Genomic DNA, 23,821 nt, shown 5'->3' on the forward strand with positions numbered 1-23,821 from the left:
GGGTGTACTTCCTGGCATTTTCCCCAAGGTCCACGTCCGACCGGGAGCTCAGCCAAGGCCTATTTTTAGTCTCCTGCTGTGTCTGTTGAACATGGCCGGGTCGGATGAGCTATGACGTGACCCTGCTCCTGCTCCGATGATGACGCACACTCCCAACCAAAATGTCCTTCGCCACGAGAGCTCCTTTCTCCATTTCCAACTCAAGGGGACCCTGAATTCCTCCCCGGACCCCTGATCGTAGAAATGCGTCCCAGCCAGGGCCAGGGGTGCCTCCTCCTGCTGAGCCACGCTGTCCACAGCGGGACACCGAGGGGCAGGGTCTGCAGGCTGCGGGGACCCTGGTGCACAGACAGGGACCCCCTTCAGCTTCGGTCGGTGTGGCCCAGATCCAGCGTGGCCCGACCCGGGGACACGGGCAGGTGCAGAGCGGAGGGCCGGCAGGCAGCCCAGGGCTGGCCTCCTGGTGGCACATTCACCCCGTCCCCGGGGTGGCTCATGACAGGAGAAAGGTCTTTCCAGGCTGAGAGCCAAATGGGACGAGATCATGGGCTGCCTGATGCTCATGCATCCAGCCAAAACCAGTTTGGCTCCATAGATAGAGCATCGGCCTGTGGACTGATGGGTCCCGGATTCAATTCTGGTCAAGGGCACATCCCCGGTGGGGAGTGTGCAAGAGGCAGCTGATGGATGTTTCTCTCTCATCGATGTTTCTGGCTCTCTATCCCTCTCCTTTCCTCTCTGTGAAAAATCAACAAAATATATATTTTTTAAAATAAAAACCCACATCCAGAGTCCCAACAGCTGCTAGAGGGATCCCATTAACATGTAAACAAACACACAACAACACAGAGACGACAGCGGCGGGCTCTTCATTGACTGTCTTCCCCCTGGGGTAGGCACTCGGCTTCCTCTGGCCAAAAGCTGAACCCCAATGCCCCCTCCCACCCAGCCCCCATCACCCGCGGGGGGCCGTCCCGCCCACTCTGAAGCCAGCCTGCCGCCCGGACTGCGTGCGCATGCGCAACCGCGGGGCGGGGCGGGGCCTCGCGCGCTCCTGCGGCCCCTCCCCTTCATCCTCCCGGCGCGGAGCGGAGTGCGCCTGCGCGACCGTGGGGCGGGGCGGGGCCTCGCTCTCCCTCTCGCCCCTCCCCTCCTGCGCCAGGGCCCCATCCCGCCGGCCCGGAGAGGAGTGCGCCTGCGCGGCTGCGGAGTAGGCGGGGCCTCGCTCCCTTTATCCCCTCCCCTCCCTGCGCTGGCCCCCATCCCTCCGGCGCGGAGAGGAGTGCGCCTGCGCGGCTGCGGGGTGGGCGGGGCCTCGCTCCCTTTAGCCCCTCCCCTCCCTGCGCTGGCCCCCATCCCTCCGGCGCGGGGCGGAGTGCGCCTGCGCAGAGGAGCCGGCAGTCCCGCGGGGCCGCAGCGGCGGGTGGCGGGCGGTTGCCTTGGGGACCGCGGGCCCCTCCCTCCTCGGTCCCCGCCCCACGGCGTTCGCCGCCACCGCGACGCGGCGGACGACCCCGGCCCTCCCCGCCCTCCCTCCCTCCCGCCGCCCGGCCGGCGCTGCAGCCGCGACCCGCGAGAGGCGGCGCCGCTCCCAAGATGTCGCAGACGGCCATGTCCGAGACCTACGGTAGGCGGCGGCGGGCGGGGGCCGGGGCGGGCGCGGTCCGCTGCCCACGCTTCCGCCTCCCCTCCGGTCCGGGCTCCCGGCCCGGGTCCGGGGGGCGGCAGTGGCCCCGGGGGGCGATGGGAGGGCTGGGGCGGCCCAGCCGGACCCCCGCCCCGGTCGGCGATGCCTCCGGAGCCCGCTTCTCTCCCTCCCTGTCTCTGGTTTGTGGAACAGCTGCGGGGTCACTGTGTGCAAAGCTGGCTTTTTTAAGCCGGGCACCGTCCTGAGCGTGTGTGTGTGTGCGTGTGAGTGTGAGTGTGAGTGTGTGTGTGTGTGAGTGTGCGTGTGTGTGTGTGTGTGTGTGAGCGTGAGTGTGTGTGTGAGTGTGTGTGTGTGTGTGAGTGTGAGTGTGTGTGTGAGTGTGTGTGTGTGTGTGTGTGAGTGTGTGTGTGTGTGTGTGTGAGTGTGAGTGTGTGTGTGTGTGTGTGTGTGAGTGTGTGTGTGTGTGTGTGAGTGTGTGTGTGTGTGTGTGAGTGTGAGTGTGTGAGTGTGTGTGTGTGCGTGTGTGTGTGTGTGTGTGTGAGTGTGTGTGTGTGTGTGTGTGTGAGTGTGTGTGTGTGTGAGTGTGAGTGTGTGTGTGAGTGTGTGTGTGTGTGTGTGAGTGTGTGTGTGTGTGTGTGTGAGTGTGAGTGTGTGTGTGTGTGTGTGTGTGTGAGTGTGAGTGTGTGTGTGAGTGTGTGTGTGTGTGTGTGAGTGTGTGTGTGTGTGTGTGTGAGTGTGAGTGTGTGTGTGTGAGTGTGTGTGTGAGTGTGTGTGTGAGTGTGTGTGTGTGTGTGTGTGTGAGTGTGAGTGTGTGAGTGTGTGTGTGTGTGTGTGTGTGAGTGTGTGTGTGTGTGAGTGTGAGTGTGTGTGTGAGTGTGTGTGTGTGTGTGTGAGTGTGTGTGTGTGTGTGTGTGAGTGTGAGTGTGTGTGTGTGTGTGTGTGTGAGTGTGAGTGTGTGTGTGAGTGTGTGTGTGTGTGTGTGAGTGTGTGTGTGTGTGTGTGTGAGTGTGAGTGTGTGTGTGTGAGTGTGTGTGTGAGTGTGTGAGTGTGTGTGTGTGCGTGTGAGTGTGAGTGTGAGTGTGTGTGTGTGAGTGTGATGTTTGCGATGAGCGCCTCCCCCTCCCCCGGCCCATCTGCGGGCGCTCCCGGCCCGGCCCCGGCCCTCCAGCCGCTCGGGGGGCCTCCGCGTCCCCCGCGGGTCGCCAGCCCCGAACCCCCGCCCCCGGGTGGGCGCCTCCGGGCGGGGCCTGGCGAGTTCCGATCCGGAGCTTCTGCAGCCCCGGCCCCACTCGTGCCTCCTCCGCGGGTGCTGGCGCCGCTCCTCCCCCCGGGAGCGGGGCTCCGGGCTGCGGGGCCCACTGTCTAGTTGGGGGGGGGGGCGGGAAAGTGGGGGGACACGGCTTTCATCCAATTACTGCGACTCTGATGAGTGTGGTTCAAGGCCTGGCAGGACCTCTGAAGGAATGCGGTCTGTGCAAGGGCGTTACAGAGAAACCCCACCCGGACAGACAGCCCTGACCCAGCCTGGGGGGGGGGGTCCCCAAGACCGAACCAGCCAGCACAGCAGATGCACATGCCCAGGCCCTGAGAGAGGGAGGTCCCCTAACCCAGTGGTCGGCAAACTCATTCGCCCACGGAGCCAAATACCAACAGCACAACGATGGACATTCCTTCGGAGAGCCACATTTTTTAAGCTTAAACGTCTCCTGATGCCACGTCTCCAACCCAGACTCGCCCGGGCCGTGGTGTTTTGTGGAAGAGCCGCCCTCCAGGGGCCAGAGAGCCACGCGTTTGCTCCAGAGCCGCAGTTTGCCAACCATGGCCCTAGGGGAGGGTGGTGTAGGCCTTGGGGGGGGGGTGCCCTGGGGAGGAGGGCAGGGGTGAGGCAGAGAGGACCCCAGCAGGCCAGGGTGCGCTGGCTCCTGTGGTGGGTGCGTGCTTGGTGGCACCGGGGGGCAGGGGGCCTGTTTCTCAGCAGGCTGTGGGGACCCTCCCGGAAGTTGCTGGCGGCCTAAGGACCCCGCATTGTCAAAGGTGTGGAGGCTTTTACATGGCACCCACGTGGGCCCGAACCCCAGCCCCCTCTCCTAAAGCAGATGGCTCCTCTAGCGGTTTGGGGTTACACTCTTGCTTTCCTTTATTTTCCAGCGCCCCTGACCCCAGCACCCCTTTTTCTTTAGCCTGGGGGAGGTCAGGGAGGAGGGGCGGGCCCCCGGGGGGCTGGAGGGGTGCAGGAAGGGGCGCTGGGGCGGTCGGTTCGCCTTCTGTGGGTGGTCACCTTGAAGTGCGGCGTGCCTGGCGCATCCCTGCCGGCCTCCGGAGTTCCTTGGACTCCAGAGCAGCACCGTGACCGCTGAGGCTCCGGTCACAAGGCTTCGATTGTTAGGGAGCTTGCTTCGTGGCACCTTCCGGGCGGGCTTTTCCTCCTTACCAGCCGCGTTTAACCTCTTCCTGGAAGGGAGGAAACCGCTCGAGAGTTCGCGTTCGAAAGAGCAAGTGTGGCCGCTGAAAGTGAAAACCTGAAGGTGGAGATCAGGCCGAGCCAGGTCCCACCTCTGTCCGTCCCCAGCAGCTGCGGAAAGAAATGTTTGCCCAGCCTTCGCCTCCTTTCTGCTCAGGCGCACTGTCTGTGTTCTGTGCCTCCCCCGGATAAAACGAGAAATAAAGAGCCACCGCTCAGCGCGCTGTCCGTCAGCCCCCTCTCCCTTTCCCAGGCTGTATTTCCCCTTTCCCAGGCTGAGGTGGTCAGCTTTGGCGCTCAGAAGCCACTAACCACGGCTTAGACCTGACACAATAGTGTGATACAAGTTTGCAATGTTAAGTGCGTAGGTTTCAGATAGAGAGAGACCTTGCATCTGGATAATCCTAAACTGACTGTTCCATTCGCCCCATTCTTAAAGGCCTGCCCGGGAGCTCCCGCCAGCTGAGACGGGGTCGCAGATGGACTTTAAGTCCTTTCTGGCCGGTGTGGCTCAGCGGGTCGGCCTGCGGACTGAAGGGTCCCAGGTTCAATTCCCGGTCAGGGCGCATGCCCCGGTTGCCGGCTCCATCCCCACCAGGCGGCGTGCAAGAGGCAACCATTCAATATTCTTTCTCACCAATGGTGTTTCTATCTCACTCTCTCCCTTCCTCTCTGAAATCCATCTTATCTATAATAATAAAAGCATAATATGCTTTTATTATTATAGATAATAAAATTAGCCCAGGCGTCCTTCCGGACGACCTTCCGGTTGAAACTGGGGCTGCGAGGGAAGCCGGGAGAGGGAAGCCGATGCCAGTGGGGGGAGGAGGAGGCCTGCTCTTGCATGAGCTTCGTGCATCGGGCCTCCAGTAAAAATACGTTTTAAAATAAATAAAGTTGTTTCTGATACCAAGAGCTGTGAGGTAGACTAACAAATCCAATAGGTGTTACCAAGCCAGGATGCTCAGAAGGGAGCTGCAAAGGATAAATACTGCAGCCCTGGCAGGTGTGGCTCAGTTGGTTGGGCATCCACACCTGCACCAAAAGGTCGCTGGTTCGATTCCCGGTCAGGGCACAGGCCTGGGCTGTGGGCTCCATCCCCAGGAGGGGGCGTGCAGGAGGCAGCCAATCCATGATTCTCTCACATCAATGTTTCTCTCCCTCTCCCTTCTCTCTCTAGAATTTATTAAAAATATATTTTTTAGCCGAAACCGGTGTGGCTCAGTGGATAGAGCGTTGGTCTGCGGACTGAAGGGTCCCCGGTTCGATTCCAGTCAAGGGCATGTATATTGGTTGTGGGCACATCCCCAGTAGGGGGTGTGCAGGAGGCAGCTGGTCGATGTGTCTCTCTCATCGACATTTCTAGCTCTCTATCTCTCTCCCTTCCTCTCTGTAAAAAATCAATAAAATATATTTTAATAAATAAATAAATAGATAGATATTTTTAAAGTATAAGTAGTGCAGAAAATGCTACCAAAAATATTTTAAGGGCTGAGGCAGTTTGATAGGAAAAATGAAGACAAATCTCTACACAGTGGAGTTTTCTACAGTGAAAATACTTTATGAAACAACACAAATTGTTGGTTCTGTGCTAATTATTATTATACTCAATATTTTTTGTGCTTGGTTTTGAACGTATTATAGAATTTACCATGTGATTTTGAGAATTACTGGGAGTGTGTGTGTGTGTGTGTGTGTGTGTTTAGAGGCTTTTACGGATGCACTATGTTCTCCAAAAGACATGCTCAGATCCTCACCCAGGTCCCCGTGACCGGCCTTGTCTGGCAGGGGGGCTGTGTGGGTTAGGGTGGGGTCCTGTTGGATTAGGGGCCCTGACTCAGGGCCTGGTGTCCATATACCACGGGAGGATGTGTCCCAGGCACGTGCGTGGAGAACGGGGTGTGGATTCAGAGCCGGAGATTGGCACCCAGGCCGGCCAGGTAGCTCTGTGCCCGGCAGAGTGGAGGGAGGCCGGCCAGCGCAGAGGAGCCCTGGTGGGGGGGGTCACTCCGGTGGGACAGGCCGAGCCAGCGTGTCTCACTTCCTGCTCCCTCTCGGGACTGTGTTCCTGGCACTCAGAGTCTTAAAAAGCAGCCTCCCAAAGTGCCGATGGATTACGGATGAGATGTACTTTAGAGGAAGGCTGTCGTTTGCGGATGAATTTTTAATCACGCGGCAAAGACATCGGGACGGACCAGCAAAGCATCTCTCCCCTGTTCCCACCACGCCATCGCGATCCGCAGTGTCCTCCGTGTGTGTCCTGCTCCCGGTCTGTCGCGCTGTGCACGGTTCCCAAACACGGCCTCAGGGAACCCGGAGGGCCCTGTGTGACCCGCGGGGGGGGGGGGGGGGCGTCCTCTCAGGACAGAATAGGGCCCCACAGGGCAGGTGCGCAGGAAACCCCGCACACAGACAGCGGGTCCTGTCCGGGCGGTGGGGTCAGCCTCTCCCGTGGGCACATGAACGGGACCGGCAGGGAGGCCCGGTTCTCGGACAGCATGGCCACCCCGAGGACGGCCTGGTGCCTCGGGGGAGAGCCTGACGATCAGATGGAGGGACAGATGGAAAGACGGGCCTGGGGCGCCCCTGTGGGCACTGCGCTGAGCCCAGCCGTGGCCGGGCCGGGACTGGCACGTCACTGCGCTGACGGGGGTGTCAGGAGAGCTGGATCCGGTCAGCACACATCCCCACGCCCGGCCTGCGGCAGTGAATAAATATTTGTTAAGTGAACACCTATTCCACAGCAGGCTCACCACCGGCCTGCTGACGACGGGCCCCATACGGCCAGACATACCAGTGCGCCCCACTGCCTGCTGTCTGTGCCCTCCCTTCCCTCTTCTGCCTCCCCAGCCACATGCCCTCCTGCCGCGCACACCGCCTGCCCTCCTCCACCAACACGTCAGCAAGGCTGCTGCTGCCTCCGGCCCCGGCCCCGGACCAAACATTTGTCATGTGACGTGCAGGTCAGCGTCCGTCCTGTGCTCTGCTAACTCTCACTGCGTTACCCGGTGACCCCGAGGGGGGTGTCCCGGATGTGAGGGTCACTGGATGTGGCAGCCTTTCTGTTTTTTATTCAGAGAGGAAGGGAGAGGGCGAGGGAGAGGGAGAGAAACATCGTGATGAGAGGGAATCATGGATCGGCTGCCTCCTGCACGCCCCACACTGGGGTTGGAGCCACACCTGGGCCTGTGCCCTGACCGGGAATCGAACCGTGACCTCCTGGTTCATAGATTGATGCTCAACCACTGAGCCACACAGCTAGGCAGGACACAGCACCTTTTCTTACTTAGCTTCTCTTTCCAGGGTCAGAACCACCTCCCGAGCCTCCACCGTGTTGGCTCACGGGCATTTGAGCGTAATCTCTTCAAACATGTCGTCATCCGCCGCACGGATCCCTCGTCTGGATCTTTGGTGTCTTACCTCCGGGCTGGCATCACAGCCCAGCCGCTCCCTGAGCCAGAAACCAGGACGCCGCCTTGGCTGCGGCCAGTCCCTGCCGTCAGGGCCCCCGCCTCTGCTTCTGGTCTGGCCTTTAACCCTTCAAGCGAAAGCCACGGGAGCAGCTGGGAAGGCAGGGGTCAGAGGCCATCTCGGGTGCCAGCTGGGCCTTCGTTTCCTGAGGCCCCGCCCGTCCCCTGCTGTCAGGGGGTGTGTGTGTGCCTGCAGCTCACACTCGGCTCTGTGCTTTCCATCTGCTCTGCTCTGGGGGGACAGGTCGCCTGCAGGGACCGCCTCCAGAAGGTTTGCATCTTTCCAAACGGATCCTCCCACCATTGCACCCCGCCTCCCCTCCAGCCCCGGGCGCCCCCGGCCTCTGCCTCTGCCTCTGCCCCTGATTGATGGCCTCCGGGTCCCTGTGGGCGTGGGCTGGCTTGTTTCCCGTTCGCACAGTGAACCGGGACTCGTCCGTGGTGTGCACGTGTCAGGACCTCTCTCCTCTCTAAGGCCGAGCCATGTGACACGGTTGTGTGCACAGACCGAGCTTTGTTTCTCGATCCCTCCATGGCCCCTGGCTTGCTTCCTTCCTGAGGCCCCTGGGAACAGTGCTGATGTGAGCACGGGGCGGCCTGCTCTTAAAACACGCCCCGGGAAGCATACGCTGCAGCCGTTCCAATGGCGCTGTCTGTCACCGTAACTGCCTGTCGCCACTTGAAAACCGTCTGAGGTTGAGTAGACTTAATCTTTGAGCGAGGATGTAGTTCTTCAGAAACAAGTCAAAGCCGGCATCACAGAGACACAGACTGTCTGGGGCCACTGGGGAGAGGAGGCGGCAGGCTAGGGGGCGCGGTGGTTCTGGAAAGGAATGGGGGGGCCAGGGAGGGGGGAGGGAGGCGGGCGTAGAGAGCAGGGCCACCGGGAGCGGCAGCAGGGGGAGGGAGTCGGGTCCCAGTGGGTGGGAGCGGGTTGGCTCAGGCTGAGCGGAACTCGGGTGCTGTGCTAACGGGGAAGGCAAAGGGGTCAGGAAGGCAAAGGGGTCAGCGCGCAGTGCAGCCGCCGGCGCTGTGTCAGGCTGGCTGACTGCCGCTCTGGAGGCCCGTAGGCCCGTTTTATGGAAGACACTGCCCCGTTACCGCAGTGCTGTTTAAAGAAGGAACGGAGAGCTCTGTCTGGCCGGGCTGGTGTGGCTCAGTGGTGGAGCATCGGCCTAGGAACCAGGAGGTCACTGTTCGATTCCCCGTCGGGGCACAGGCCCGGGTTGCGGGCTCGATCTGTGATTCTCTCTCATCGTGGATGTCTCTCTCTCCCCCTCTCCCTTCCTCTCTGAAGTCAATAAAAATAGATGTATATTTTTAACTCCACAGCACCTGCTTGAAGGTTATTTTTCACGGTCTCTTTGTTTTCCAGATTTCTTGTTTAAGTTCCTGGTTATCGGGAATGCAGGGACTGGCAAGTCCTGCCTGCTCCATCAGTTTATTGAGAAAAAATGTAAGTGACCTTGACCCTCCGCGTGGCGCACTCCTGCTCCGCTCCTTTTTTTTTTTTTTTTTTTTTTAATATATTTTATTGATTTTTTACAGAGAGGAAGGGAGAGAGATAGAGAGTTAGAAACATCGATGAGAGTCATCGATCAGCTGCCTCCTGCACACCCCCCACTGGGGACGTGCACACAACCCAGGTACATGCCCTTGACCGGAATCGAACCCAGGACCCTTCAGTTCACAGGCCGGTGCTCTATCCACTGAGCCCCACCGGCCTCAGCTAATGTATTCTTTTTCATACAAACAACTGTCACCCTACTTCTGCCACCTGTGTGAGACCCCTGGGTGAGGGTGAAAGGAGGGGAGAGAGCGTGGGGAGAGCAGGGGCTGTGGGCTGTGACTCAGACCCGCCTGCTCACCAGCCCACTGCCCAGTGAGTGGCTGCGGGAATGCCATTCTCTGTTGGTTAACCCTTGACCTCTGCCGCCTGCTTCCTGCAGGCCGGCTTCCCGAGAGTTCTGAAATGGACCGTCTTGTTCTTTTTCTCTTCCAGTCAAAGACGACTCCAACCACACCATAGGGGTGGAGTTTGGTTCGAAGATCATCAATGTTGGTGGCAAATACGTGAAGTTGCAGATCTGGGACACGGCCGGCCAGGAGCGGTTCAGGTAGCGCTCTCTCTCCGACGTGGTGGGATGTCTGAGGCCGCGTTAGGGATGCTCCGTTACTGTGTCCTCCCGGCCGGGGGCCACCCCGCCCGCAGGTGTCAGGGACTCACCTCGGAGCTTCCGGAAACGAGCGGAAAGTCAGTGTCTCTCCCGCAGCATCCGTTTCTTTTCTTTCTTTCTTACTAAAATATCTTACTGATGTCAGACAGGGAGGAAGAGGGAGAGAGAAACATCAATGTGAGAGAGAATCACAGACCGGCTGCCTCCTGCACACCCCACACTGGGGATGGAGCCCACAACCCAGGCCTGTGCCCTGACCGGGAATCGAACCCTGACCTCCTGGTCCACAGGTCGACTCTCACCACTGAGCCACACCAGCCGGGCAGCATCCATTTCCTAAAGGGCCTGTTGAAGGCTGTTCCGAGGCAGCGCACCTGTTAGAGAAGGACTTGTCCCGCCTGTGTCCCCGCCCCGCGTTCCTGTGACCGGGTTTCAGACAGAACAGCTCCCCGTGTGTCAGATGTCTGAACCGCATCTCCTAAAGCAGCACCTCCTGTTGGCAAAGCCCCGTGGGTCCTCTGAGCAGGAAGAGGGTGCTCGGTCAGGTCTGGGGGAGAGTAACCGTGCGCCTCTTCCAGGTCTGTGACCAGAAGCTACTACCGAGGCGCCGCCGGGGCCCTGCTCGTCTACGACATCACCAGGTAACGCGGCCCCGCCGGGGAGGGCGTGCACTCACACGGGTGCTGGGGGCTGGGTGCTGGGTGCTGGTCAGGGTCAGAGTGTCACGGGTCTCTTAACATGATCCTTGGACGCTTCCCGAAGGCTCGGAGTGCAGCCTCGCCGGGTCAGTCGTTAACCACACGCTTTTTCATATGTTTATTGATGTCAGAGAGGAAGGGAGAGGGAGAGAGAGAAACATCCATGATGAGAATCGGGGATCGGCTGCCTCCTGCACGCCCCCTACTGGGGATCAAGCCCACAACCCCAGCTCTTGACTGGAATTGAAGCTGGGACCCTTCAGTGGGCAGGCCGACGCTCTATCCACTGAGCCACACCGGCCAGGGCTATTAGCAACACTTGCCATTGACGGAGGTTGAGGGCACAGGCGGTGGCTTCGATCGCCTGGCAGCGTGTGGGGTCCTCGTCTGTCACCCAGGGCGGTGGCGAGGGGGTGGTCCCCGTGGGGTGTCTGGCAGCTCAGCCAGTGACTGCAGAGCTCGGGCACAGCCTGAGGCTCGGCCCGCACTGCCCTCCGCACGTCACAGTGACGGGCACTGAGCAGCTCCGGGCCTCCCTCCCCTTCCCCTCGGGCGCCGTCGGGGGCAGACGGAGCAGCGGCCCTTCCGGAGGCGGCAGTGTGGGCCTGTGGGTGGTGCCCGGCCGCCGGGTGTCGGGACCCGAGGCGCTGGCGCAGTGTGCGGTGGGGCGCCTGGAAGAGTTGCTAGTTTGTAAAATACATGTATTATCCCCACAATCTTATGTCACGCAGCCGAGAAACCTACAATGCGCTTACTAATTGGTTAACAGATGCCCGGATGCTCGCCAGCCAGAACATCGTCGTCATCCTCTGCGGGAACAAGAAGGACCTGGACGCCGACCGGGAGGTGACCTTCTTGGAAGCCTCCAGATTCGCTCAGGAAAACGGCAAGTGACCTTTGACCTGTGGCTGCTCCTCCTGCCGCAGGCGGAGCGCCGGTCCCGGTGCCGGTGCCGGTGCCGCTCAGGAGGGCAGGCTCCTCCCAGCACTGAAAAACGCAGAGCGACACTTAGAACTAACGGTTTAGCAGTCCGCCTGCTACCCTGGGGCAGCGGTCAGCAAACGGTGGCTCGAGAGCCGCGGCTTGCCGCTCTGTTGACGAATGAGTTTGCCGACCACTGGACCAGACTACGTGTTCCCGTGTAGCTGGAAGCTGGGAGGATTAGGCACGTGAGGCACATTGTGTGCAGAGGTACAGGCAGCACATGGCGGTGTCGGCACACTCACTCGTCACCAGCGGCAAAGCGGCCACGGCCCTGGGGACACTGAGCGGACGTGGGGCCGAGCCACGGCTCGCCTCCTGACGTGGCCGTGCCCGTGTCCCTGTCCCCAGAGCTGATGTTTCTGGAAACCAGCGCGCTGACCGGGGAGAACGTGGAGGAGGCCTTCGTCCAGTGCGCCAGGAAGATCCTGAACAAGATCGAGTCAGGTGCCTCCCGGCGGCTCCGGGCTCGGGCGGGGCCGCGGAGCGCGCGGTGGCCTCCTGTCAGTGGTCCGCGCCTGCGTGTCCGTGGGGCGGGCTCCGGGGACCTGAGCTTCTGGGGGAGGGGAGTGTGGACGGGGGCTCCTGGCCCCGAGCCCTGCCTGGGGTGGTCATGCTTGGCGTCAGCCTGCCAGCCTGAGAGGCGGAAGGGGTGTCTCCCCAGCTTAATTTCCCACGGACGTACCTTTGTGTGCGCAATAGTCACAGGAATTTTAAACTCAACACGTGCACGGCAGGGCCCAGGGACAGCCCTCCGTCTGCCCGCCGCCTGCTGGCAGCCGCTGTCACAGTTCCCTGTGCCGTCGGGCCTCCTCCCTGCGCAGTGACCGTGTGCGCACACTCCCTCCCTGGAGAAGCAGCGTGTGCGTGCACGGGCCTGTCCCTGAGCGTGTGGGGTCCCGGGAGCAGAGCCTGTGCTAAGACGTCTGTCCCCCAGGTGAGCTGGACCCCGAGCGGATGGGCTCCGGCATCCAGTACGGGGACGCGGCCCTGCGGCAGCTGCGCTCGCCCCGCCGGGCCCAGGGCCCAGGCGCCCAGGACTGCGGCTGCTAGGCCGCCGCGCAGAGGTGGGTGCCGGCACGGTCCCCGCGGGCCCTGCACCCTGTCCCCTGTCCGGGCCTCCCCACACCCTGTCCCCCGCCTGGGCCTCCCCGCACCCTGCTCCCCGCCCGGGCCCCCCCACACACACACACCCTGTCCCCGCCCGGGCCTCCCCACGTGCTCCCCACCCGGGCCTGCCCCGTGCTCCACGCAGGGGCCGTCACACGCCTTCTGCCAGCCACACGTGGGGAGGAGCGGTGACTGCATCCTTAAGTGTTAGACATTCTCAGGTGTGGACTCCTCCTCAGGCTCACAAAGACAGGCACCAAAACAGACCACGTCTGGGCTGTAAAACACACGTTAACGTGTCTAAAAGAAAAGAAATCCTGCCGTGTCTATTCCCTGCCAGTCAGTAATAGAAGGATAGCTGGGAAATCCATGATGCATGGAAATCAGACAGCATCCTTCTGAAGGACTCGCGGTGAGAGAACCCTAGGCTGCCTCCGGCACACCCCTGGGGATGGAGCCCACAGCCCCGGCCTGTGCCTGGCTGGCATTGAACTTGACCTCCTGGTTCATAAGTCGACGCTCAAGCACTGAGCCTCACTAGCCAGCAAGATTTTAACGTTAAAGCTTCCTCCTCTTTCCCATTTCCCTCGGTGGACTTTTTACAGACAGTCAGCCTTATCCAATAGGCAGACATTAAATAACAGTTGGGAGTTTAAGCTGCTTGGACACTGACAGTTCTGCATAGTTCTAAGTTGTTCTTCCTTTTTTCAGGTGTTCGGACAGCGGTGTTTGGGAAACAGCTACTGGAGCGTGAAGAAGTGTGTGTTTTGCCACCATCCTTTCTACTTCGAGCAGAAGGAGATCTCAGCGGAAAGGAAGGGACTGACTGGGCGTTCCCTGAGCCGGGAATGTGCTCAGCAAACCACGTGGTGAATGGGATTCGGTGGACGGTGCCACTGATGTGTACATGTATGTAACTGTCCTGTCCCGTGGCTCCCTTCCCGGGGTGAACCTGGCTATGTACTGTATATACCCCAGCCCCGAGCCCTGAGCATGGAATCTCATGTATGACATAATAGAACGTTACCCTCAACATGGTCCAATATTTTATCTTTTGTAATCACGTGACCGAACGCCCGCTGTGTGCGTGGCTCTGCCATCACGCCGGCCGTGTCCCTGTGGGTGACGGTCAGGCCTGCTCCGCGCGGCGGCGGCCACGGCAGAGCCGGTTCATTCCATTTGCCGCGGCCACGGGGCCCCGCGGGGAGTGCTGCTCAGTGGTGACTCACGTCCCGAAATAAAGTCCGAATGGAGTTTTCCTACGAGCCCGGCTGTCCCGCACTCTGATTTTAAAGCATCTCGTCCGGATCCATCAGAAGGAGGCCCCACCCGGCCCCGGCCCCGGCCCCTCACCAAACGGCTGCTCAGCGGAGGGTGGCGGGGGGCTGGCTCCAGGCCGCACACCCGCCCCGGCCGGCCGGTCCTCCTGCCGGGACCTGGGCCTCACTGCCGCCTCCGAGCCGTCCCTGTCCCGTTCCTTGTCCGGAGCCACTCAGTCCAGGTGACATTAAAGCGATGCCACCGAGACCTCCGTGTGCTGAGTGCTCCCTCGCCTGGTCCGTCACCGGCCACACACGGGTCACGCATGAGGGTCACGGAAGCACATGTGTGTGGTGCCGCGAAGACTTGTTCTCTGTGTAACCGGCCATTCCAGACCCGTAAGGAGAGCTTCCCTCTCCAGCGGCATCAGCGGGGCCTGAGCTGGGAGGGAAAGGCCCCCCCACCCCTGGGCCCTTCCCGGCTGACGCCCACCTCCCCGGGGCCGCCTGGAAGAGGCCGTGTGAACAGCCCGCCTCTGGCCAGCCGTCTCCCTTCGGCTTCCAAAGACCCTGAGGTTCCACTCCGGAAAGCCAGAGCGCCAGGCGGTGCACAGGCAGGAGTTTTAAAGAGGCTGTGACGCTGCTTTGTAAACCCGTCTGTTAGTGCCGTGGTCGGCAAACTCGTCAGTCCGCAGAGCCAAATGTCAACAGGACAACGATTGACATTTCTTTGGAGAGCCACATGTTTTAAATGTAAACTACATAGGCAGGGAAAGTAGAGTCCTCCTAAGCTGGCCTTTGCTGAACACTCGAGGGCCAAAGAGCTGCATGTGGCTCGCGAGCCGCGGTTTGCCGACCCCTGACCTAGACTCTGGATTCCAGTAATTGCAGGCTGTTCCTTTTGCTGAAGCCCCTGTGGAAAAACCACCCCATTATTCACGGGTACGCCTGGTAAAACCAGTTTGTGATGGAAAGTGCGCCGTCTTGTGGACATCTTTGGAATTGCATCTGTTTAAACTTTTTTAGGCCATTCCAAAGCAAAACTACAGAAAATTCACCAGCACAGAGACCTCTCTTCATGAGCAATCTGAAATGACCCGTGTGATACCCTGTGAACCCCCACCCCCAAATATTTTCATTTTTTTTCTCCCAAAAATTCAGGGGCAATTTCCCATAAACCAGGGCCTCCTCCTGCTCAGCCATCAGCATCGGGTGTTCACGCTGATGCGTGTCTGCCCTCCAGGCCTCTGACGGGATGGCCATGTGGCCCGTTGTCCCAGGATCGCCCTCGGCAGGCGGCCAGAGACCCCGCTGACACCCCTTCCCGGGAGAGGCGCCCTTTGCATGGAGTCTTCACCTCCCGGTCCCCCTCCCGGAACCTGTCACAGACCCGAGCACTTTAACACTTTGCTGAAGCGGCGGGTACTAATGTCTGGAATCGGGGACCCTCCAGGCTGCAGAGACGCCCCCCAGAACGCAATCAGAACCGGGCTCGGAGCCAAGGCGCCCCGGACCTCTGAACCCCAAGAGATGGGGCGCTAGGGCGACCCCCCTCCGCAATGGTGGATCAGACCCATGCAAATGCAGTGTGAGCGCTAGGTTAATGCGGTGCTAACCCTGAGTTAACAGAGTTAACAGCCCGCAGCCAAGGAGTCTTTCTCTCCCGGGCACAGCGATTGCACCTGTGTGCGTCCGGGCAGTGTGGCTCAGTGGTTGAGCTACAGTGTAGGAACCAGAAGGTCACGGGTGAGATTCCTGGTTTGAAGCTCCATCCTCAGTGTGGGGGTGCGGGAGGCAGCCGGTCAGTGATTCTCATCGTGGATGTTTCTATCCCTCTCCCTCCTGAAATTAATTTTTTTTCTGAAACCAATTTTTAAAAAAAATTCTTTTCTTAAAGGGAAACGCAGGGGTGGCTGTGCCAGCTTGCGGGGCTGCGGGTGGGGACGGCCTGTGAGGTGAGGGGCAGCGGCAGGAGGCCTGCGAGGAGGCACTTCAGGAGGCAGAGGAGGTGGTGTCTCTCTCGGGAGGACCCTGTGCTGGGGCCGCCTGACCGTGGCTGCAGGGTCGCAGGCTGGGGTGAGGGTTGGAGAGCAGAGTCCCTCCCGAAGGACCCGGCGCTTCCAGGGCCTGGTAAGTCCGCCTCCGATTCTCAAGCAAATGTTCTTCTTGTCTCTGTTCTTTGGAGCTTTGACTGCAGAGGAGACGGTTAAAACCACTGATGCCCTCCGGCCGGTGTGGCTCAGTGATTGAGCATCGACCTATGAAGCAGGAGGTCATGCGGTTCCATTCCCGGTCAGGGCACATGTCAGGCTGTGGGCTCCATCCCCAGAGTGGGCGTGCAGGAGGCAGCTGATTGAAGGTTTTCTCTATTCATTGGTGTTTCTCTCTCTCTCCCCTCTCCCCTCCCCTCTGAGACCCAAAACATATTAAAAATAAAAATAAAAATACTTTCTTACAGCCCGGTAAGCAAAATGGCAAGTGCACATGCGATTTGATACGAATGCTATTTTGAATAACAATCTTCAAAACTTCCTGTCATATTTTCTGAAGGCGTTAACATCATGGATATTTTAACGCCTAAAAATGTCGAGTTTAATGCCCCCAACAAAGAGCATTTGCGGGGAGTTTTAGTTCATTACTAATAACTGCATCTATGGGGGGAAATCCCCGATATTAATAGATATTCCTGGTAAAACCACTTTAGTGTTTTGTCGCCGTCTTGTGGACACATCTGGAATTGCACCATTTGTTTCAAAAAAAAAAAAAATTTTTTTTTAAGCCATCCCAAAGCCCAACTACAGTAAAGTGACAGCATAGCACAGAGACCTCTCTTCACGAGCAATCTGAAATTCCCCGTGTGATGCCCCGTGACCCCGCAAATGTTATAATTTTTTTCTCCCAAATACCAGGGGCAATTTCCTATAAACCAGGGCCTCCTCCTGCACAGCCATCAGCATTGGGTGTTCACGCTGATGTGTCTGCCGTCCAGGCCTCTGACGGGATGGCCATGTGGCCCGTTGTCCCAGGAACGCCCTTGGCAGGCGGCCAGAGACCCCGCTGACACCCCCTTCCCGGGAGAGGCGCCCTTTGCATGGAGTCTTCACCCCTCGGTCCCCCTCCCGGAACCTGTCACAGACCCGAGGGCTTTAACGCTTTGCTGAAGTGGCGGATATTAATGTCTGGAATCGGGGACCCTCCAGGCTGCAGAGACGCCCCCCGGAACACAACCAGAACCGGGCACGAAGCCAAGGCGCCCCAGACATCTGAACCCCAAGAGATGGGGCGCTAGGGCGACCCCCCTCCACAGGGGTGGATCAGACCCATGCAAATGCAGTGTGAGCGCTAAGTTATGCGGTGTTAACCCTGAGTTAACAGAGTTAACAGCCCACAGCCAAGGAGTCTTTCTCTCCGGGGCACAGCGATTGCAACTGTGTGCGTCCGGGCAGTGTGGCTCAGTGGTTAAGCTTTGACCTGGAAACCGGAAGGTCTCTGATCTGATTCCTGGTTCGATGCCTGGGTTGGGGCCGCCATGCCTGGTGTGGAGGTGCAGGAGGCAGCCGATTCTCACCGTGGATGTGTGTTCCTGTCACTAAAATAAATGAAAATGCGTTTTTCTTTCAGAGAGAAACGCAGGGGTGGCTGTGCCAGCTTGCGGGGCTGCGGGTGGGGATGGCCTGAGAGGTGAGGGGCAGCGGCAGGAGGCCTGGGAGGAGGCACTCCAGGAGGCAGAGGAGGTGGTGTCTCTCTCGGGAGGACCCTGTGCTGGGGCCGCCTGACCGTGGCTGCAGGGTCGCAGGCTGGGGTGAGGGTTGGAGAGCAGAGTCCCTCCCGAAGGACCCGGCGCTTCCAGGGCCTGGTAAGTCCGCCTCCGATTCTCAAGCAAATGTTCTTCTTGTCTCTGTTCTTTGGAGCTTTGACTGCAGAGGAGACCGTTACCACCACCGATGCCCTCCGGCCAGTGTGGCTCAGTGGTTGAGCATCGACCTATGAAGCAGGAGGTCATGCGGTTCCATTCCCGGTCAGGGCACATGCCAGGCTGTGGGTTCCATCCCCAGAGTGGGCGTGCAGGAGGCAGCTGATTGAAGGTTTTCTCTAATCATTGCTGTTTCTCTCTGTATCTCTCTCTCCTTCTCCCTTGGAGGTCCCTAACGTACTAAAAAAAAAAAAAAAAAAAAATTTTCGCCGCAACCGATTTGGCTCAGTGGATAGAGCGTGGGCCTGCGGACTGAGGGGTCCCGGGTCTGATTCCAGTCATGGGCATGTACCTTGGTTGCGGGCACATCCCCAGTGGTGGGTGTGCAGGAGGCGGCTGGTCCATGTTTCTCTCTCATCCATGTTCCTAGCTTTCTATCCTTCTCCCTTCCTCCCTGTAAAAAATCAGTAAAATATATTTTATAAAAAATTAAAAAATTAAAAAATAGACTTTCTTAAATCCCGGTAAGCATAATGGCAAGTGCACATATGTGGATGGATATATGTGCGATTTGATACGGATGCTATTTCGAATAACTGCCTTCAAAACTCCACGTCATATTTTCTAAAGGCGTTAACATCATAGATATTTTAACGCCTAAAAACGTCGAGTTTAATGCCAAAAACAGAAACATTTGCATGGAGTTTTAGTTCACCATTAATAACTGCATTTTTTTGGGGGAAAATCCCTGTTATTAATGGATATACCTGCTAACACCACTTTCGCGATGTTATGTCGCCGTCTTGTGGACACATCTGGTATTGCAACGTTTAATTTGTTTTTGTTTTGTTTTTGTTTTTTTCTCCCCAGCCATCCCAAAGCCAAACTACAGTAAAGTGACAAGTACAGCACAGAGACCTCTCTTCAGGAGCAACCTGAAATTCCCCGTGTGATACCCTGTGACCCCGCAAACGTTTTTATTTCTTCTTCTCCCAAATAGCACGGGCGATTTCCTGTAAACCAGGGCCTCCTCCTGCTCAGCCATCAGCATCGGGGGTTCACGCTGATGCGTGTCTGCCGTCCAGGCCTCTGACCGGATGGCCATGTGGCCCGTTGTCCCAGGATCGCCCTCGGCAGGCGGCCAGAAACCCCGCTGACACCCCCTTCCCGGGAGAGGCGCCCTTTGCGTGGAGTCTTCACCCCTCCGGGTCCCCCTCCTGGAACCTGTCACAGACTCGACTGCTTGAACACTTTCTTGAACTGGCGGATACTAATTCTGGAATTTGGGGCCCTAGAGGCTCCAGAGACGGCCCCCGAGAACGCAACCAGAACCGGGGAACGTAGCCAAAGGGCCCTGGATCTCCAAACCGCAAGAGAACGGGAGCCCGGCTCCTCCATTGCTCTGGCCTGGACGCCCAGCAGCTGGCTCTTTAAGCTGGCCTCAGCAATTAATGTTGCTTAGCGACAGGCGCAACGCACGCTGGGAAGTGTAGTGGCAATGGACACGGTGTTTTCCCGGAAGTACGTCACGCGTCAGTCGCAAAGCACGCCGGGAAGTGTGGCAGCGTCGACGCGTTGCATGCCTGGAGGTGCGTCTTGCGTCAGTCGAGAGGTACGCTGGGAAGTGTGGCAGCGTCACCACGTTGCTTGCCAGAAGGTGCGTCTTGCGTCGTGTCGCGTTGCATGCTGGGAAGTGTGTCAGGCTTTGGCGGAGTGGTACGACCGGAAGTGCGGCTGTTTGGGAGGCGGGACAAGACGGGAGGTGCGCCTCGGTGAGCGCGGGGCACGCCGGGAAGTGTGTCCGGGGCCGCATAGGGGACTATGTGGCGGGAGGCCAGGGCGCCGCGGCCGGAGGAGGAGGTGGAGGGAGGCGGCGGGATGGCGGAGCGGATGGAGCGGGCGGCGCGGGGCACCGAGGTCGTGCGGGGCCGCGAGCCGGGCTGCGGGGTGAGCGCGGGCAGCGGGCGGCCTCTGGGCCCCGCGGTGGGCGGTCTGCGGGGCGGGGACCATCCCGCGGGCTCCCGGCCCGGCCGGCGGCTTGGGGGCGGGACTGGGGTCGCTCCCGGCCCGGACCCGTGGGCCCGTGTTCGGTGCGGCCTGGGGGCACCGGGTCTCGGTCTGATCTGCTCGGGCGCCGACCCCAGCGCCGAGCGAGCGGCTGGTTTTCTGGAAACACGCTAAGCGATGGCGTCAGAGTGGGGACAGGGCACGTGCGGGTCCTTTTCCCTTTAGAGAGAGAGAGAGGGAGAAGCATGGATGTGAGAGAGATAACCTTGATGAGAGAGAATCACGGATCTGCCGCCTGCTGCAGGTCCCCTACTGGGGATGAGCCCACAACCCGGGTATGTGCCCTGACTTGGAATCGAACCCGAGATCTCGTGGGTTATGGTCTGACGCCAATCACTGAGCCACACTGGCCTGGCCTCGGTGAACACTTTCTGAACGAATGCTAGCTTTCTGAACCGAACTATCGGGAGAGTCTGCTCATGTGCTGCAGCACCTTTTAATCTCATTAATACCCGTGGGCTTTTTTTCTCTCTATTTCACAGGATATAAAATCCCTGTCATCCAGAATCGGGGTGCGACCTTCCACCAGTTCGATGCCATTGGTTTTCTGACAATGAAACCCGCAAACTGGACGCTTCCCCTGCCGAGGAGACTGAAGAGCCTCCTGGGGAACAACAGCAGGACATGGTGAGTGTCTGCCGGGCCGGCGGTCTGGTTCCCGGTGTAAACGCTGCACGTTTCCTCTTTGGAAAAGACATTTTCCCGGCCCAGGAGTGCGGAAGCTCGGGGTTTGGTCCGCTTGTTCGCTAGAAGCCGATCAGGAGCCGGAGCGGGAGGACAGGACCGGGGGGCCTCGCTCCGGGGCAGCCGCAGTGGAAGGGTCTCAGCGGGGTCCGCTCTCCTCCCACAGGGTGACCTGCACCCGCTGGCGTCGCTCAAGCCGCTGACCTCCCTGAGGGAGGAGACGACCCGGTGACGGCGAGTCCTTTACAGCAACTCCCTGCCCGGCCTCGCCCTGACCAGCCGGTGAGGACAAAGGGGTGCTGAACGGAACTGGAACTGGAAAAGGTTTAACATTTTAAATATCTATTTTTTTCTTAAAAATCTCACAAATCTTCTCTTTAGTTTTAGCCGCTCTAGAGAAGGGAAGGGCACCTTTCACACACGGTCCTGCCCAGCACTGTTCGTGACCTGTGGCCGTGCTGTGGCTGACGGGTTCCATTCCAGTGCGACAGCAGCCCCACGGCCAGACCCTGACTGCCTGACTGATGGTGGCTGTCAGTTCTAGCTCTTGGAGACAAGCATAGGGCTGGGGAGGGAGGGGAGAATAAAAAAAATAATGTATATAGCAGCCCTGGCCGGTGTGGTTCAGTGGTTAGAGCGTTGCCTATGAACCAGGAGGTCCCAGTTCCTTTCCTGGTCAGGGCACCTGCCTGGGTTGCAGGCTCCATCCCCATTCGGTAGTGGGCGTGCAGGAGGCAGCCAGTCCCTGATTCTCCTCTTTGATGTTTCTCTTCCTCTCCGAAATCAATAAATACGGAATGGTTCTTTAACTGACATTTTTTTTCCTGCCAACAGCCTTGCGAGGGGCAGCTGCGTTCCCGACTGAGCCGGGCACCTACTTGGACTCGGAGCTGATCCGATGCGGGCCCTGCCACCCCACCTGCAGGACCTGCGTGGGTGAGTGCATGGCCGCACGGGCGTTACCCAGGGGGTGGGTGGCTCCCTTTCTTGGACCTGAGGGAGCCTTGGGGCCTCCTGGGTGGCCGTGAGGTTGTGAGGTTTGTGGCATCAAAGACCAAGATGGGGATGGGGGCTGCTGTTTATAGGCATTAAGGGTGAATTGGGGAAGATGAAAAGGAGGTACGTGCCCGACTGTCCATCCTTTTATTTTTTTTTATTGATATCGGAGAGGACGGGAGAGGGAGAGACCTCACCGATGGGAGAGAGTCACGGATGGGCCGCCTCCTCCCGGCACACACTGGGGATCGAGCCCACACCCCAGGCATGTGCCCTGACCGGGACTCGATTCTGGAACCTCCTGGAGCGGGGGGCCTGGTCCCCATCCAGCCGCGGGAACCCCTGTCCCCTGCGTGTCCCCCGACAGATGTGACGAAACTGCCTGAGCTGCAGCCGCTGCAAGGCGGGCCTCACGCAGCTGGGGCCTCGTGCATTGCGACCTGCAGCAACGGGGGGCGGGGTGGGGCGGGCTGGGACCCCCGTGGCACCTCAAGTCTGACCGGCCCCCCTCCTCTCTCTCTTCCTTAGCCGACGAGACCTGCAGATGGTGAAGTCCAACCGGCTGTGTGAGCGCAAGGTCTTCATTCTGCGGTGACGTCCCCTCCAACTGCATCCGCCACCTCTCCCCCCGGTGCACCCCACCGGGAACCCGCCCCCCCCCCCCCCCGTCCACCAGATCTCCAGACCAGGCGGAGCGGCACTTCCCAGCTTCGAGCTCCTCCAACGCCAACCCGCTGGCGTAGGGGCCGTCCACACGCATGACCAGGGGCCCAGCTGCCCGTGGTCATCCACCCGGCCTGGGAGCCCGACGGCAAACCTGTGTCTGGCCTGTGGTCTAGCTGCCTGCCCCGGTCCTCACCGAGGGGATCCTGTGGACAGAGCCCCGATATTTCCCTGGAAACGCCCCGAAGGGCTCCGGGACCTAGACTAACCTTTGCCTTAAACTTGCTCTCCAGCTTGTACGCGTCTGTTGTTTCCGGCCCCCCTCGGGCCATCATGCATCTGACGTGTCTCGGGGAGCAGGGGGAGCCCTCCACAGGGGTGAATCGAAACCATGAAACAGAGCAATGCAGTGTGAACCCTAAGTTAATAAAGAGTTAACAGCCCAGCGAAGGACTCTTTCCTGGCACAGCGATTACACGTGGGTGCTGCCCGGCCAGTGAGGCTCAGTGGCTGAGCTTCGACCTCTGAACCAGGAGATGACCGGGCTGATTTCCTGGTTCCATACCCAGGTTGGGGGCTCCATCCCCAGGGAGGGGTGTGCAGGAGGAGGCAGCGGATCAATGACTCATTAATGTTTCTCCATCTCCCTTCCCCTCTGAGATCAATAACATGAAAAATAGCAAAAACACTAAACCTTTTTAAAGCCCAGCAAGTGAAGTGGCAAGTAAAACCAGTTTTGGCCAAAACCGGTGTGGCTCAGTGGATAGAGCATCTGCTTGTAGACAGGGCCGGGGTTCGATTCTTGTCAAGGGCATGTACCTTGATTGTTTGCACATCCCCAGTGGAAGGTGTGCAAGAGGCCGTTGATCGATGTTTCTCTCTCCTCGATATTTTAAACTCACTCTCCCTTCTCTGTAAAAAAAAAAACAATAAAAAAAATATATTTTTAAAAAAATATGTCATTGTCTTTATTGAGGGAATCATGAATTGGGCAGCAACTAGAAGGGGACTCAGGAGGGTTGTAAAAAATGGCAGGTTTTTAGAGGAAGAAAGGTGGGGGCAAAGGAGCTGTTGAAAAAGAAAGGAGCCCTGGCCGGTGTGGCTCAGTGGATAGGGCATTGGCCCCTGGACTGAAGGGTCCTGGGTTCGATTTGGTGTAAGGCAAGTGCCTGGGTTGCAGACTAGGCCCAGCCGCCTCCCTTCCTTTTGTCTCTAAAAATCAATAGGAAAATATACTCCATGGGCATTACCACGGAAACAGAAAAACAAGAACGGGGGCGTTTGAGATCTTGCTCCCCAGTATATGTTAGTGTGGCTCACATAAACACATATAAAATGGGAGAAATGAGGGGTTCTCTAAGTTTTTTTGTTTGTTTTAGATGAGAGCCTCTTTGGAGGAAGGGAATGAGGAAGGTTTTATCACATTGCATCTTCTTCCTGTGGTGGGGACTGTGACCATTACCTTGCTGGCGCCCCATCAGAACTTTCCAGACTGGCTGACTGTTTCTGGAAGAGGTTCAATCAGCAATTTTTAAGTCAGGCACTAAAACGAGGCTTGGTATCACGGGGGCCTAGGGTCTCTCTCTTTAAAAATCACATTACTGATTGTCAGTTAGCTGCGGAGACAGCTAGGTGTGTACCTTCCAAACCTTCTGAAACACACACACACACACACACACACACACACCCGAAGT

At 58.8% G+C, this 23,821-nt stretch overlaps 2 protein-coding genes and 1 long non-coding RNA gene across 5 annotated transcripts; 2 read left to right on the plus strand and 1 right to left on the minus strand.

Annotated features, from left to right (window-relative positions):
* The first annotated feature begins 1,371 nt into the window (after positions 1-1,371).
* RAB4A (RAB4A, member RAS oncogene family) lies at positions 1,372-13,810 on the plus strand. Its single transcript, XM_084868791.1, has 8 exons — positions 1,372-1,627; positions 8,955-9,035; positions 9,582-9,696; positions 10,335-10,397; positions 11,186-11,340; positions 11,787-11,882; positions 12,373-12,502; positions 13,257-13,810. The coding sequence occupies exons 1-7, from the start codon at positions 1,597-1,599 to the stop codon at positions 12,486-12,488; spliced, it is 657 nt and encodes a 218-aa protein (XP_084724917.1). The 5' UTR covers positions 1,372-1,596; the 3' UTR covers positions 12,489-12,502; positions 13,257-13,810.
* LOC311614175 (uncharacterized protein) lies at positions 1,646-8,032 on the minus strand. Its single transcript, XM_084868762.1, has 2 exons — positions 7,530-8,032; positions 1,646-4,099 (listed from the first exon to the last, which is right to left on the minus strand). The coding sequence occupies exon 2, from the start codon at positions 2,779-2,781 to the stop codon at positions 1,873-1,875; it is 909 nt and encodes a 302-aa protein (XP_084724888.1). The 5' UTR covers positions 2,782-4,099; positions 7,530-8,032; the 3' UTR covers positions 1,646-1,872.
* Positions 13,811-19,447: 5,637 nt separating the features above from the next.
* LOC311614195 lies at positions 19,448-23,082 on the plus strand. Of its 3 annotated transcripts, XR_014793591.1 has the most exons (5): positions 19,448-19,664; positions 20,267-20,411; positions 20,635-20,792; positions 21,303-21,404; positions 21,993-23,082. It is a non-coding gene; the product is annotated as an uncharacterized lncRNA (long non-coding RNA). The 3 variants fall into 3 exon arrangements; XR_014793592.1 differs by lacking the exon at positions 20,267-20,411 and having other exon boundaries at positions 19,453-19,664; XR_014793593.1 differs by lacking the exons at positions 19,448-19,664; positions 20,267-20,411 and having other exon boundaries at positions 20,422-20,792.
* The last annotated feature ends 739 nt before the right edge of the window (positions 23,083-23,821 follow it).

The sequence above is a fragment of the Pipistrellus hanaki genome (genome assembly GCF_964339955.1).
Source record: "Pipistrellus hanaki genome assembly, chromosome: 20".
In the NCBI taxonomy this organism is placed as follows: Eukaryota; Metazoa; Chordata; class Mammalia; order Chiroptera; family Vespertilionidae; genus Pipistrellus; species Pipistrellus hanaki.

Coding starts and splice junctions, on each gene's coding strand:
- RAB4A (XM_084868791.1), top strand. CDS start 1,597: ATGTCGCAGACGGCCATGTCCGAGACCTACG. Junction 9,036..9,581: donor TCAGTTTATTGAGAAAAAAT/GTAAGTGACCTT, acceptor TTTCTCTTCCAG/TCAAAGACGACTCCAACCAC. Junction 10,398..11,185: donor CTCGTCTACGACATCACCAG/GTAACGCGGCCC, acceptor TATGTCACGCAG/CCGAGAAACCTACAATGCGC.
- LOC311614175 (XM_084868762.1), bottom strand. CDS start 2,781: ATGGGCCGGGGGAGGGGGAGGCGCTCATCGCAAACATCACACTCACAC.